Below are 15,716 nucleotides of genomic sequence, written 5' to 3'. Positions count from 1 at the left end.
AACGTTGAATCTCCGTTTTTAGCAGGATTACAAATCTGTCAAAAGATCGCCAGCACGCAATTACGATTAGATGAAGAATAGCCATTAGAACAGTGATAAACGGTTGCAAGGTAATGGCTCCAAAAACAATCGGCTATATTTTTTATTGCAGTAGATTAAAATTGGATGGCTCATCATGGCAATACGTTTAGAATTCAAGTGGCCTATATTAATAGAGGTAAAATTAGAACACGAGCTGATTGTCACTGTAATCCTTCAGTATCATTCTCGACATGAAAGGAAAGGCACTTTATTTACGTGCATTTATTCATACAGAATGGCCAGTACAAAAAGAGAAAAAAGCTAACTTTTATAATAGTAATAGTGGCTATAGAAGTTTAAAGTAGCTGTACCAAGCTAGTGGCCATTCAAATAGGTTTTACTATCAGGGGTATTATTCACAATAGCAGTGCTCCCAGATGACTCTGATCTAAAATACTCTTCTTCTTGCATATGGAGGGGATCCTGCAAGATATTTGAATATCGAGACCTTCGAGGGCTATATGTAGCATGCATTGATGCTGTTCTTAGTGGTGGAACTCCTTCTCCTGCATGTCCATTGTTGATGTTGTTATTATTATTGCTGTGAATCATAGTAGGATGTATCGGAGATGTGGACAAAGACGCCGCACAAAGGTAGTGGAAGTTGTTCTCTTCTGATGTGGGGGTATGATGTTTCTCTCTAAACGTCATGGTTCGACGTAGGTTCTGTAATCGGATTGTGGCTCTTGGATCTAGATCGTATTGTACGCCTGTGGAGAAATGGCGAACTGAACTATAGTATTGCTCCCCTCCGTCGCCATTCTCGTTGTCCACTAAATGCTCATCTGTTAGCTCTGATAGATAGATCAACTCTTGCACCTCTTCTTGTGTCAGATTGACTACACATAGGATTGGAAACAATCCGCGAAGACCAGAACCAAAGTTATCGCCTAATCGAGTCAAATCATTAGTACACATACCCAAAGATTACTTGAAGAATCTAATATACCAAACGCCCAGCCGTCATCGAAATAATAATACATTCTAATGATGTCGTTCTTTAGTAGTTCTAGTTCGTCTGGATTCTCGGGTGCTTTCAGTGGATAAATGACTCTGACAAATTGCTTCTCCAAGGAATTCACTTTGAATACATGTCCCTTGACAGCTTCAGCATCGCAATTCATGTTGATGTCAGGCACGACCTCCATGTAATCTTCATCTTCGATTGGAAATACGTGTCTCATCATATGAGATTCGGGAGTATTATTATTGTTCATCATGATAGTAGAGCTTGAATTTGGAAGGTTGCAAGACATCATGCGAGTGAGGTCTTTAGAGTTTTTGCGGCTGTACATGAAATCATTAGGGTGTGTTGATCTACGCTTCTTTTTTTGCTTTCGTCGTATGATACAGAACGCTATGAATCCACATAGACAGAGTCCACCTACACTTCCAACCACAATGCCTGCAATCACGCCACCGCTCAAGACCATGGGTTTGTTTCTGATGCAACTTTGCTCTTTGCAGCAGGATAACGTGGAGTCGTATTCATTGCAGTACCTGCAAAGTGTTTCTACATCTTCTCCAAAGCCTATTATGTATAGTGGATTGAGCATAGTTTGAATCACTGGGTAAATTTTGTTTCCTTACCACACATTGAAACTTCATGGTCTGCTCCTGATATACATCCAGTTGAGGGAAGACCCTTTAAGCCTTCATTGGTGTTACACTGTTGGGATAAGCTATTAGAGCCGGCAGTTATCAGACTACCGCCATTCAGATTACAGATACTATCTGAAGGGGATGAGCTTAGTATTGACTGCACTGATTTTGAGTACGATTCGCAGGTAGATTGGCAGAGTGGTATAGGCAACGTGTTATTTTCAGGGTTGCACGGCAGCGATGATTTAGTATCGAATACGATGGTTGCACAAGTGAGGCTTACAGCATAACGTGCTCTATTGTGGATTGTTGAGCTCTTACATCCCAATTCCAGATTCCAAAAAGTGGATGAGTTGACGTAATTTAGTAGTTGGTGGTCGAATTCGGCTACGGTAGAAACATTGACTAGCCAAGGTAGTGCGATAAACTCTGAGTCTCGTATACTAATATGCGCTGCGTTGAACATGGTGCAAGTATTTGATCCATTCAGTGATAGGCATTGCTGACATGTAATTAGGTTAATATAGCAGCACAATAGGATGAGAAATGCAGATAAAGACCGCTGAGTATTGACCATTGCTGTGTGTGTACGTATATGTGGAGATGGCTTATATACAATGATATATATATATATATACACATATATATATATATATGAAGAAAAGAGAAAAGCAAAAAAGCAAAAAAGAGGGAAAAAAGGGGGAAGAAGAAAGAAAAAAAGAAGGATAGAAGAAAGGGGAGTAAATCTATAGTTTGGTGTGTTTGTGTGCGCTTTGCTGTAGATATGTCTATCGCTTGGACAACTAAATGCTGCTATTGCTGTTGCTGTTGCCTGCCGCTGCTGATGTACGTAGTAGCTGCTATGGTTACTGACAGGGAGAAAAAAAGGGGTAAGTTTTCTAAATGCACACTTGGAAAACCTAAAGTTGTGTGTTTCTTTTTCCAAATCTCTGATGTTTGTCCTGAAGGATTTGCAATGCTTTGAGATTTACAGAATATAATCGGATCTACCATAAATTGGAAAAATACAAGGGTTTTTTATATCAATGATATCAGGCTTAATAACAAAATCACTGTAACATAATCTGAGGACACTAAATATTCGTATGAGAAAAATTGATTTGGGCTGAGGAGAACAAGAAAGGGATTTCTATAAGCATACTAGAGTGTACATTCAGCATTTGCCATCGCCTCCATCATTGAACATAAGCCTCCGCATAATAGTAACTGGATCTCACCCATTGATCAAAAATAGATTCAAACATTTCATCTGCTTTGCAATTCTGATCATTAGATGGACATTTGTGAATACAATGAATTCATATTGTAGCTTGCAATTGCACAAAGAAAACTTTATCACACATGTGATGTGGAAATCTGTCCATCTCCTCATTTTATAATGATTGGACGCATTTCGAAATAGACAGGACAGAATTATCCTGTGATTACTGCCAGAAATGAATTCATCTCGGCCAATGTCTTAACCTACTCAAAGGTGTGCTATTTTAGCTATAGTGAACTGCAAAGGGAAGCTCGGAGCAGATTAGACTACGTCTAAAACGTGAAGCACAATCGCGCATTATGTAAGCCCATATGCATCCCATTTCCTTCCCTAAATCCACAAACCCGAATACAATCGCAACACGATAAGGATTTAAACAAAAAAAGTGTACCTTAAAATTTTTATTCAAATGCGAGAACCGGATGTAAAATAAAAATTACACAATGTCTAAAGAGCTTCTAATTCTTTCCACATCCAATGGATACGAAAAAAACAGAAAAGTTGTGTCTTTAGATTTATTGTTGGTAAGAGAAGACGTTCTTCAAGTCTACAAAAAGAGTGGGTGTCAATCACAACCACATTTTACCCAAAAAAAAAAACCTTCAAATACTTACAACCATCTTGTTGAGAGAGACGGTTAAGGGCATCGTCAGACTCAGCTTCCTTACGGAGGAAACCACAGAAAGCATAGGTGGCGAAAGAGTTGGTGGCACGGCCCTCAGCATCAACATCAGCAACGTTGATTTGAACGGAAGCGTGATCCTTGGCAGTGATGAGACGGTTGGTGGCAGAGCTACATTGAGAGAATTGATCTCGTTAATATCGTCTAATCCTCATCCATTCTCTCGATTGTGTTGTTATTTACCACTTGCGGGGGATGTAAAGATCGATAACTTGGCCTTCAGAGTTCTCCATTGTGTATAAGTAGTGGGAAAGAGGAGGAACTAAACTGATTACCCTTTGGCAAGCAAATTTTTTATTAATTCTAAGCCACGTAAAAAATTAATCGCTGGGACTGCTGCGATGCATACCTTTCTTCAGGCGTCTTGCCCTGGATCATCCAATGATGTGGCTCCTAAACGTTTCTTCATCCCGCCTACATTGGGCATAAATTTTGGATTCATAAAATGATTTTTTGATTTTGAAGGCATAATATTTAATGTAATATCAGAGAAGCTATGAGTAGAAACTGATCTCTCTTTTGCTAAGCATCGCATTTGGTGGTATTCATGCGATGAAACTGAGAAAAGTAGGTGTGATTGGCTTCTCCTTCTGAACTTCCTTGGCAGATCTGTTCAATTTGCTTAGAATACAAATAAAAACAGCTCAAACCTTGCATTTAATAATATTTTTGGATTCTCTGATATTGATTTTCTAATGTAAAGCTAAGATCGACCGAGATTCTACGCCGTAACCACCCTGCCCTGAGCATTGAAAACAGCAGATCAGAAAACGTCGGAGTTTCATATATACTGTATAGCAACTTACCTGTATGGATCATCCATCAGATTTTTGGCATTTGCCATTTCAATGAGGCTTTCTGGCGTTTTTTGTGATTGATACTAATACAGTTGGTACGAATTTCTAACAGTCTGATCAATTGCAGCTTGTAAGGACACAATTTCATTGCAAATCTCCTTGCAGATCTGATGAACTTCACCAAGGCGTATATCAATGGAATTCTTGTAGTCATGAACATATAGAAACCATGCCTACATTCTTAGATCTGTAGACGGGCATCGGCTTATGTTTGAGCATTTATGTATATGTTTCCAGTTAATTGCTTTAATAGGCAGATATTCATTAATTATCTGGCATGCATATTTCCGCAATGTCCAGTTCTTTGAATCGTGAGCAATATTATTGGCAGTGTAAGTAGCTATATCGCTAAACCCAATAATACTAGCCATCACAGAACATAGTTGTTCGTCTTTCTCAGCTTCTTGTCCAGGCGCACCTACGCATGATGAGACGCTTTACTGCTTTCCTATTTTGCAAAATATACAAAACAATATAGCTGATGAATTCTTATTCTTTTACACAGATACTTCAGTAGTGAGAAAAGCATTGTGCTTAATGAGTAATCATATAAGTGGCATGTACTCAAGAGATAATAACATTGCTTGATTTTTGATGAGCAGTGCTTGCAATCTCCACAATGCTGGACCCAATAACAAAGCTGGACAGAAAAATTAGAGCATTGAGTCGAATGAGAATAGAAATGAAGCAAATGGAGTCCTAGGAGCTCACAGGCACAATGAAATTATACTGTCGTTTATATAATTGGAGACATGGAATCTTTTCTTTCTTTGGATTTCATGTGTGTGTGTGTGTGTGTGTGTGTGTGTGTGTGTGTGTGTGTGTGTGTGTGTGTGTATGTAGCTTCAAGACTGAAAGAGGATTGTTGTGAACAAAAAATTGAGTTACAACATTTAGCCTTTTCTCCTCTTTCTTCTCTTTTCTATTTTTATTTCATACATATAATATCGTACTTTTTCACTTTCTCTTTGAAAAGTCGATATGCAACAACACCATTCATATTCATCAACAAGTTTCCTTAGCGAAAACAACGATAAAGCCAGTAATGATTTCAAACTTGAGAGGAGAGAAACGGCATTCACAGTAATATTTGTTTCCTTTTTGTGTTTGATACACAACTTCATTCATAATTAGCTTAAATATATAATGTTGTTCTTTTTACTATTTAGTCATTATGGAAAACACAAAACTCACTGTACCTAGTATTACTCACCATCATTGAAGCGGTGGTGGTTATCATACTGGAAGCTGTACTATTCGCAAAATTCAAACAAAGGTACAAGATTGTTACAATATCTCGATTTTTCATATGAAAGTTAACATTTTTCGTCTTGATACGCTAAAGCATCACTGTCAATATAGAGGAAGGGCTGACAAAAGGAATACCTGTGTATCTCATTATATTCATTTTCTCATTAATATTTCAGGTGGCACTTGCTTGGGATGCGGTAGAGTATTGACCTCCCAAATAATCAGAAAAAAAAAAAAAAAAAAAAAAAAAACTCATGATCTCTCTATTTATTAATATATATTTAGGTCCATAATAAGAACACCATTCAAGTAATCGCCTTTATTCTATTCAATTTATGTTGTTTCAGTTATGCCGTATTTCAATTCAAGCAAATAGCAGAAGCACTCATTAGCAACAAAAGCATCGATCGTGCCTTTGTCTGGGAGCTACAGAAGATCATGATTGCAAATCCTGTAATTATCGGTATCTGTCAATTAGTATATTTTTACTTGGGAGCCAGATTGTATCTTGAATTTGGGTAGGTGTCATATGTCTTTACAGGTGAGATCCTGCCATTAATTTATGAATGATATAGCTGGAGAATTTACAAGAAAATTGGTGCTGATCCAGATGTCAGAAGTAGGTGCGGAATCAAGGACAACATGTCAATTGACTAAATGAAAGAAATGTAGATATGTACCGATGGTATCAAATCTTTTTGACGATTCTCAAATTAGATATTTTCTTCTTTTTGGGCTTCTCGATTCAGTACCTGGTTCTTGTGCTTCAAAGAGGAGATGTTGAATATCCATTAACCATCGTTGCCTTGCCATTGACTTGTCTCGTGCTAGTATTGGCTGTGTACGCTGCAAGTGTTAATCTCCAATGCATGTTATTAGAATATCCAACTAATTAGTTTTTATTCATCATAGGTTAAACATGAGTCAAAACCTTTAATTACTCTTTTTTTTGTTGGTTTAGCGGCAGGAGTAGCTTATTTCATATTCAAGTTATATCGAATGTACGATGAATCACAGCAACAAAAGTATCTTTTTGTGAAAGAATTTCTCACTTTTTTTGGTAAGGATCAAAAGCTATCATGAAGTTTATATCATAGCTCATTAATTAAATGTTATATAGCGTGTGTAACTTTGATTCTACTGCTATTGACGACAGTAAATGCTGCTATTTGCTGGTACAATTTCGATAAAGGCCTAAAACCTCATTTGTTGAAGAGAGCAGATGAACCATCGCAAAACACTGAGGAAAATGCTGGTGGCAGAACCTTATCCTTAGATTAATATTCCATCTCTTGTCTCTATTACTCCTCACTCAAATACCCTAAATCTGTACCTATACATATATTATGTGTCATTTCTCCAAGCAAATAAAATGAACTTAACATGCTTTCTTAATTCATCACTAGTAGTAATCCCATTGACGATTTCCTGTCTTGTTCTTTTCGTGATTAAATGATTGATGTTGCATTTATTGCCATAATGCTTCTAAACATTATGAGTACACTTCATACATATAGCTGAATTCAAGAGGATAAATAAGCCTCCAAGTAGCCAAGATCTCACTCAGCCTTACGGGCTTTGTCAGATTTGGTCCATGCTTTCCAGTTAGGAAGGCAGGTGTCCCAATTTTGGTTATGATCGATGTTTTCATTATTGGTACCAACAGGGCAATCGCAACGGCATCTCATTTGGCTATTTTTGCTGGGACAATGGTGATAAAGATCATGTTGATAACCGAAATCTTCAAAATAATGTATCTGATCTGTATCGAGAAACAACCCAGCCGCCAAAGAGTGTACAGGTGCGTCGCCCCACCTCTCATAAAAGAAATTGCCAGTTTCATCAAGGTAATTGAAAAAATCCCTGTACGCAGGGCTGCGCCACAGGTTGAGTGATGCTATTTCGAAATTAGACCAGAAATGGCACCTATTGTAATCCCATTCTTGTTCAGAAAGTATGGAAATGATAATTTTCTGTCGTTTTTGATATCAATGTGCCGTGTTTTGACATGATATAGCACATGCTTCCATAAGCTAGGGATAGTTGACGGTAACTCGGTTAATGTGATAACAAAGCCGTATTGTTTGTTGTGTTTTTCCATGTACAGGAAGGAATCATAAGTAATGTCGCAATATAATTTGACCCCAGGCTCAATTCGCCAATACCAATCATATCTACGAGTAAAGCTGTAAATACATCATAATGGGTCATAAACTCTCGTTCTAACGCTGTACTCATCCAACAACGGGTGTCTGTAAAAGAAACCAGAATAGTAGCGACATATGTGATGGTAGCTCCCCAAACCGCCGAAATAAACGCCATTGCGATCCATCTCTTGACGAGCCTTCTCTGCTTTTTGCTTATTCACCCATGCTGGATAGCCCCAATGCTCTTGAGGAATCAAACCAAATTTGACCTCTGTCTCGGGTGACAGGACAGCGCGAATTGCATTCTTGAATGGTTCATCAAATGACTCATTATTCAGAAATACGTAAGGATATTTAAAGTTTTTGTTGAATTTATCTTCAAAGTTGACGACGGTTTCCGTAACTGCATCCTTTTCGCTGTTTCTTGTCAAGATCACCATAGCAGCCTTCGCCTTTTTGACTGGTCTTTGCTTCTGAAGATAGTTTTCGGGTAAACAGACAGGCTCGTTATTATTGTTGTAATACGTCAAAGGCTGCATGAATTTGTTAACAATTGGATTACCTGCTATTTTATACAGAAATAAAATAGTGCAAATAAAACTTATTGCTAGCAATCCTTTTCTTTCGATGAGTGCCCTCCATCGCATTAGAGTTTGTAGTAGAAAGAGAGTGTATCCAAAATCAAGGGACATTGTAACAGGTTTTAGAAAATTTTGACATAGGGAGCTTCAATGGGCATTATGGCGCCATGATGATCCTATTTCGTACAGTGCAGTCAATACGATACCAAAAGCCAGCGCTGAATTCAGTATGAGTGAACTGACACATTGACTTGAGTCACTAGTCTACACGGCAGCGGCTCGCGTTGCCCGACGCCTATGCCTATTCCACCAATTATAACTTTTTAACTTTCTACTATCACGTAAGAACCCTTCATACTGTGAATCAGACTCTTCGCGAGTACTCTACTACGCCGAATCAGTAGAAATTGTCCAGAAATTATACGTTGGATTACTTCTGACTACGAGAAAGTATGCAAACACAGCGAGATCTGTGCACATTCGAGTCGCGTTTTCTTGTGTTAAACCTGTTTTAGACCGTCAGAATGCATCAAAATCTCTCTAACTTGCTAACACCTTTGCTTCAAATTTTTGATATCAGGAAAATAAGACCTAAAACCATGAGATACTTTTTTTATATTGTTTGCTCTGGGGAAGTAAGTCCTGAAGGAACTACCAAGAAACGACCGCAATGGAAATGTTATTCAATTATTTTTGAGACTAGCCGATCAATCTCGCTACGCTCGATGGCGGCGTCGCCCTACGAGCTCTCGCCGAAAACATTCCAAATCAGAGATATGAAGTAAATTTTAAACAATTAATCAATAGCAAAGGAAAGACTATATCAGAGTCAAGGGGAGGTATCCATTCGCTGATATTGCTCTTGAAATAGCGATATAACGTTGGCCATGCGTAAATACAGGACTTCTATGCGATCTACAGCGACTTTTTTTTTTTTGAGAGATTATCATTGCAAAAGACACTTTTATAGAGAAAACCTCCCAAGAAAAAAAAAGTATCTGGCCTAGGCAATTGTTCTTTCAAATCCGTAATTTCCATTTAATCAGCATCGCAATTATTATTGTCACCATTAGTGTCATCATCAGGAAGGCATGTAGACCAGCCAGCAGCAGCGCTGCCGCCAAAATCAATTGAAGCTCAGTTTGTTTTTTTCTGTTCAAGATTGGCCAAATTTTGTCTTTTGTCGACTTCTTTAATCTATTCTATGATGTTCGACTATGTAAAATGTGATTATCATCCGATGCTTCCTAATACATTCTTGAACTACTTTTCAAGGCGCTTCCAATGATGCTAATTACAAAGGGTGTTTTGAATAAAATCATTGAGCAATTTGGTAAAGTATGAAATGAGGTTTATAGTGAAAATAACCATATTTTGCATATGAAAACCTCATAAAAGTGGTTTCATAGGTTGCTTTGGATTGAGAGAAACATATTGATATGATATATACCATAGTAAAAGTCTTCATTTTCAAGGTCAAAAATGTGATCGTTTGATTTTCGATGAAAACCATGAGGGGTACCTCATGCTTCTTGGTCGATTTTTGGCCATGTTTTTTTGGTCCTCAAAAAGTCGAGCAAAGGTGTCAGCAAGTAACTGCCAGATGAGAGCAACTGTTCAGTGCTATTCTGAAGATCTAAAACGGCATTGAATGTGAGAAAACGAGGCTCAAATGCACTTTGATTTTGCTGTATCAGGGCACTAAGGATTAAAAAGCGGAAATACCAGTATGCTGCTTGCCCGTATATGCTATCTTAAACCATAAAACATGATCATGTTTGAAGTACAATTACTTCATAGTCTGTGCCTGAGCAATGTTAAGCCTAATGTATCATCTTCGTGCAATCATTGAAAATATATGTATTACTCACTGTTGCCGAATTTCGTAAAAATGCCAGGTATATACAAAACCATCTTGATTTGATGATGAGGACATAGGAGCAGACTTATCGAGTGGATTTAACGAAAAAGGCGCAAAACCTCTTATTAGCTTTCATGATATGAGAACCGGAATCACTGATGAGGACAGTAATTTCGGTGAGATTTAGTCAACCAATCTTCTTTAAAAAACAGGTGTTCATATTTTATGTCTGCAAAAAACACTTGGAAAGCATGTGTTTACTGAATGATTCTTATTCATCTAATTTGACCAATTTGAACATAAGTGATCTCGATTTTTGATTATTAGCATCCTTCTGTGCAAAGGAAGAGAGAGCTATCATTATGCTTGTCAAGTTGCCAATTTTAGAATGCCCTGAGCCAGTTTCCTTTAGTTTTAAAGAGTATTTACAATATTCTCGGGAAGGATAACTTGAACGGTGAAGAGAGTGATTTGTAAGTTGTAAAGGATATCAGCCCTATTTGAGTAGCCAAATAAATAATAGGATATGATAATTTGAGCTGCCATCATCTCACTAATAAGCTACATCCTTGTGCTATGATACAGCGATATTCGAATCCTAGATTAATGCATACAATGTCTTTACGCCTTTATATTATAACAAAAACGTGCCTATTGGCAAGCAAACGTATAAAATACAACCAAATTTGACAGCTTTTAAGCCTTAATACTTTGACATGTAGACCTTCCTGAGCCACCGGAATGACGCCAAACAATTGTACTTGGATAGTAGTAACTTCCTGACACCTTTGCTCGACTTTTTGAGGACCAAAAAAACATGGCCAAAAATCGACCAAGAAGCATGAGGTACCCCTCATGGTTTTCATCGAAAATCAAACGATCACATTTTTGACCTTGAAAATGAAGACTTTTACTATGGTATATATCATATCAATATGTTTCTCTCAATCCAAAGCAACCTATGAAACCACTTTTATGAGGTTTTCATATGCAAAATATGGTTATTTTCACTATAAACCTCATTTCATACTTTACCAAATTGCTCAATGATTTTATTCAAAACACCCTTTGTAATTAGCATCATTGGAAGCGCCTTGAAAAGTAGTTCAAGAATGTATTAGGAAGCATCGGATGATAATCACATTTTACATAGTCGAACATCATAGAATAGATTAAAGAAGTCGACAAAAGACAAAATTTGGCCAATCTTGAACAGAAAAAAACAAACTGAGCTTCAATTGATTTTGGCGGCAGCGCTGCTGCTGGCTGGTCTACATGCCTTCCTGATGATGACACTAATGGTGACAATAATAATTGCGATGCTGATTAAATGGAAATTACGGATTTGAAAGAACAATTGCCTAGGCCAGATACTTTTTTTTTCTTGGGAGGTTTTCTCTATAAAAGTGTCTTTTGCAATGATAATCTCTCAAAAAAAAAAAAGTCGCTGTAGATCGCATAGAAGTCCTGTATTTACGCATGGATGGTAAGTGTACTACTCTTTCTGGGATGATTCGTTAGTATACTACTCTTATAGTATCCTGAATAAAAGAAAATCGTTGGCGGCGCTAGAGGAGATAGCATAGCTGAAGCGTGCAAAAGGCAAAACTTCAATTGCAAGATGGATTTATAAATGACTACGAATGCTATCAAATACCATGATTTGAGTGGAACAGAATATGCTAGGACTCCAGGTTTAAGCAAACAAAGGCAAATTGAAGCTGGCCCTTTCTGGGCTGATACATCTGCAACAATTAGCTTTGAAAACAATCCCTATGATGCTTATCCAAGGCTTGGAGGTAGAGCTATTTACTCTGATAGCAATTAGGTGGCTATAGAGAAGATTGGAGATGCCGATATACCTGAAAGCATCAAAGAGATCACAAGTGGAGAAATCCGAAAATATATCAATGGTCCCCTCATATATAAAGTACGCGATGTATACAGACATGTCTCTGCTAATTCATCTTATTCACGTCATATTGTTATATAGGAGTATTGTCTCGGTGTACACAGACAAACTGGACTAAAAAGAAAATCGAAGACATTTACCAAGCGAAGAGGCTTATTTACCTCTTCTACCAGACTCTAAAGTCTTCTTCTCTATGTACTAGTGGCCATCAGTCGCCTTCTCTCCTCTAGTCCCAATATTTGAAATAAATAAGATTAGGTGACACTACTAACCATAATGCGAATCTCTGGTACAAATCGGAAGCCATTTTCATGCCATGATTGGGAGTTACCAAGCTAGACATTGTCAATTTCTTTGCTGTGCCTAAAGAATTGTTTCAGGGTGTGCGGGTTTGACACTAAATAGTTTCAAGGTTCATTCATCCTGTTATAAGTTAACATCTGGGGATGTAGTCTTTTGAATAGGGATTTGCATGGCCGTGAAAAGATAATGAGGGCAACTGTCCATAGCAGCATATATCAAAAAGTAGATTAACATAGCTTCAATAGCCATCATTGCAGCTACCTGATTTATCCAAAAGTAATCCTCCTGCAAAATGTAAGGAGATGATATAATGACAAGACTAAATTTTAGTGTATCCCGGCGATCACATATTTCCAACTTTACTGAACATTTCTGTTATGGACAAACAAATAGCTTGATTGCAACTAGCTCTTAGCACTATCATCACTTGAAGGAGGGGCACACTCGTTTCATTGATTTTCGTAGGTACATGTTCGTCAAGGTCTATCTGTCTTGGGTGTACTGGCATGTATAAAGCAGTTACTTTAGACATGCATCTATAGTTCCCGAGGGAAAAAAAAAAACGGCGTGGATAGTGCACGCTTTTCGGCATCATGCACCAAGTATAATTCAAAATGATCACCTTGGCCATGATAAAAAACACTAAACTGTTACACACACACGACTTGAAACATCAACAAGATCTTGGTCTTTTCAGGCTTTGCAACTTTGTTCACTTTAAGATAACATTTAAGGCAACCCGAGCTGTTAATTCAATCGTTGTTGTTGTTATTGTTTTTTTATTTCTCGAGTTGCGTGCCTTCTTTTTCTGCTTCACATCTTCAGTAACATTTAATGCCTGGATGAGAAAGCGCTCATGTACTATTACACATTGGATGCTATTATAGTGCATGATGCCTAAATGCGTTTTTATAAAGTGTACATGTCGCCTATAATTTTGCAGGTACAAATTAGTAAAATCAACAAGAAATTCACTGTTTGTAACACTCAATCATGCACTACTACAAAAAGCAACAGGGCGTTTTTCCATAATTTTGCATACTAAAAGTCTAAATCAAGTAATATATTTCAGTCTTAGTGGAATGTTCAAGAAGCTTGATTTCTGATCTATTTCTCGATGTTTTCGTGCCTTTATTGTTGTCTTGATTCTTCTTGACAAGAATGGCGAGTGCACAGGGCAATTGTTCCCATCTCAAAGAGCGCTTCTTCTTGTTTTTGTTATTAATGAAAAAAGAAAACAACAGGATGGGTTACACTGTATCACATCATTAATTACGGTTTAAAATGTTGTTAAAAAGTACATGAATGATAGCAGGTTCTAAATTTAATCATATATAATGTGCATACGTATATATGCTTTCAAATGCTATCAAACCTTTAATAGTGTAAAGAGGGCATTAGCATGTTGGTTTGATTATAAACGTATTAAATTTATTTTCGGAAATGAATTTCACTTCAACATTTAGTGTTCCAATGTAACCATCAAGGCAAATCATGATGAAAAAAAAAAAGAATCGGAATGGGTGCCCATGGTGACACATTTGAATTAACCGCAGGATAACCCTCATTTGACATGAATGAATCAAGAAATGGCCTCTCCTTCAACTCGCCTAGAAAACAGAGAATGAGAGAGGTCTTTACACGTGATTCTAGATTAATCAGTTATACCATGATAAATAGGTGGTTCTTTCAGCTTATTGTTTCATCAGAACCATAATGAAGAAAGCTAATTTAGGATGATTGCATCTATTGGTATCACTCCAAAAGAAAAGAGACCTCGGCGGTTGATTTCCGACTAACAAGAAAACTTTGACCTCCCTTTTCTTGCCTATTATAAATAACAATCTGGTTTCTTGTCTCTTACATTTTATCTCTTTCTTTTCCTCTTTCTTCTTTACCCATTTTTTAATTCCTCGTACATATGAATCACTCTGCCAAGAAAAGTCCAAATTTATCACATCTAGACCATCAAGACGATTCATCCGAAGAGAATGTTGTAAACAGCAACAACAAGAGACTTCGCATCAAATCGCACGAAGGTAAAATTTTTTAGTGTTTCATCAGCAGCAGCATAGAAAAAGGGCACTAACATGTTACTAGTCGTCAATAAACCAAAACGAAAGAGAATTACACCATACCAGTTGACCATATTGTCAGATTTGTTTGCAAGTACTGATACACCTAATTACCAATTAAGAGAGAATACAGCCTCCAAATTAAATATGACAAATCGTGAAGTACAGGTATTTATTTACACATGTGAATACCATAATGCAAAATCACTCATGAAATCACTAGGTTTGGTTCCAAAACCGTCGTGCTAAAGTCAACCGTAATCGATTGCAAGAGCAAAAGAAACATGATCCATTCGTATATCCCATCTGCTGGACCCCGCCGCCAGATCACCATCACCATCATCCACAAGCACAATCACAACAGCCACCACAACAGCATCATTATCCCCCACAATACCTGCATCATCACCATCATGGCGTTGCCACATCTACTGCTTATCACACAGAACGACAACAACGACAACATCAGGATCAATACGTAGCCGATGTAAATCAAAAACTCATGAATCCACCAAATCAAAATTATAGCAAAATGCCTTTTGGAGAAGAGCATAGTGCCTATGATAGTCAATCTAGTGTAACATCTTCCAATTCATCTACACCCACACTTTATCCCCAATTATCGCCGCAAATGAGACCCATAGATATCTTGGCTCTCGCAGCAGAATATGTACAGAGATGCGACGAAGAAAAGCGGTTGACAGAGGAAAGAAGAAAATGTTGGCGACCATGGGATTAAGCCCCCTTATTTTAGTTGTATAACAGTAAAAAAAAAACATGATAATTCTAATAATCTAGTAATAATTCCCCAAATTGTATATAATAGTTTTACACTGATAAGTAATAAATTGAATGGCTGAACACACTACTGCTATACAGTATAACGTTGTATGTCTGGTATAGCGTGATGCGTCATTTCACTTCTCATAAAGGACATAAAGCTTATAGCACAGTAGCGAGATGAGGTTGTGATGAAGGGCTCTTACGAAATGCCTCTTCTACACTCTTCTTTCTGAAATTCAGAGCCTGTTCCTACGTCTACTCTTATCAATTTTACTAGACTCTTTGAATCTGTAGTAAAA

At 37.5% G+C, this 15,716-nt stretch overlaps 5 protein-coding genes across 5 annotated transcripts; 2 read left to right on the top strand and 3 right to left on the bottom strand.

Moving 5' to 3' along the window:
- Positions 1-396: 396 nt before the first annotated feature.
- Positions 397-2,149, bottom strand: ATC70_004714 (uncharacterized protein; the record flags this gene model as incomplete). Its single annotated transcript, XM_064824014.1, has 3 exons — positions 397-971; positions 1,031-1,612; positions 1,672-2,149. The coding sequence occupies 3 exons, from the start codon at positions 2,147-2,149 to the stop codon at positions 397-399; spliced, it is 1,635 nt and encodes a 544-aa protein (XP_064676950.1).
- A 1,331-nt stretch (positions 2,150-3,480) lies between these two features.
- Positions 3,481-3,880, bottom strand: ATC70_004713 (uncharacterized protein; the record flags this gene model as incomplete). Its single annotated transcript, XM_064824013.1, has 3 exons — positions 3,481-3,512; positions 3,580-3,758; positions 3,831-3,880. The coding sequence occupies 3 exons, from the start codon at positions 3,878-3,880 to the stop codon at positions 3,481-3,483; spliced, it is 261 nt and encodes an 86-aa protein (XP_064676949.1).
- Positions 3,881-5,485: 1,605 nt separating this feature from the next.
- TPM2_2 (tropomyosin-2) lies at positions 5,486-7,036 on the top strand (the record flags this gene model as incomplete). The annotated part of the gene is made up of 8 exons (XM_064824012.1): positions 5,486-5,587; positions 5,674-5,780; positions 5,850-5,952; positions 6,041-6,273; positions 6,331-6,374; positions 6,428-6,603; positions 6,668-6,815; positions 6,876-7,036. The coding sequence occupies 8 exons, from the start codon at positions 5,486-5,488 to the stop codon at positions 7,034-7,036; spliced, it is 1,074 nt and encodes a 357-aa protein (XP_064676948.1).
- Positions 7,037-7,952: 916 nt separating this feature from the next.
- Positions 7,953-8,441, bottom strand: CAJ1_1 (DnaJ-like protein; the record flags this gene model as incomplete). The annotated part of the gene is made up of 1 exon (XM_064824011.1): positions 7,953-8,441. The coding sequence occupies one exon, from the start codon at positions 8,439-8,441 to the stop codon at positions 7,953-7,955; it is 489 nt and encodes a 162-aa protein (XP_064676947.1).
- Positions 8,442-14,480: 6,039 nt separating this feature from the next.
- ATC70_004710 (Oxoglutarate dehydrogenase (Succinyl-transferring), E1 component) lies at positions 14,481-15,373 on the top strand (the record flags this gene model as incomplete). Its single annotated transcript, XM_064824010.1, has 3 exons — positions 14,481-14,598; positions 14,660-14,802; positions 14,858-15,373. The coding sequence occupies 3 exons, from the start codon at positions 14,481-14,483 to the stop codon at positions 15,371-15,373; spliced, it is 777 nt and encodes a 258-aa protein (XP_064676946.1).
- Between the last annotated feature and the right edge of the window lie 343 nt (positions 15,374-15,716).

Source organism: Mucor velutinosus (assembly GCF_035048745.1).
Source record: "Mucor velutinosus strain NIH1002 chromosome Unknown tig00001542, whole genome shotgun sequence".
Taxonomy (NCBI): Eukaryota; Fungi; Mucoromycota; class Mucoromycetes; order Mucorales; family Mucoraceae; genus Mucor; species Mucor velutinosus.
This window is presented reverse-complemented; position numbering and strand designations above follow the sequence as displayed.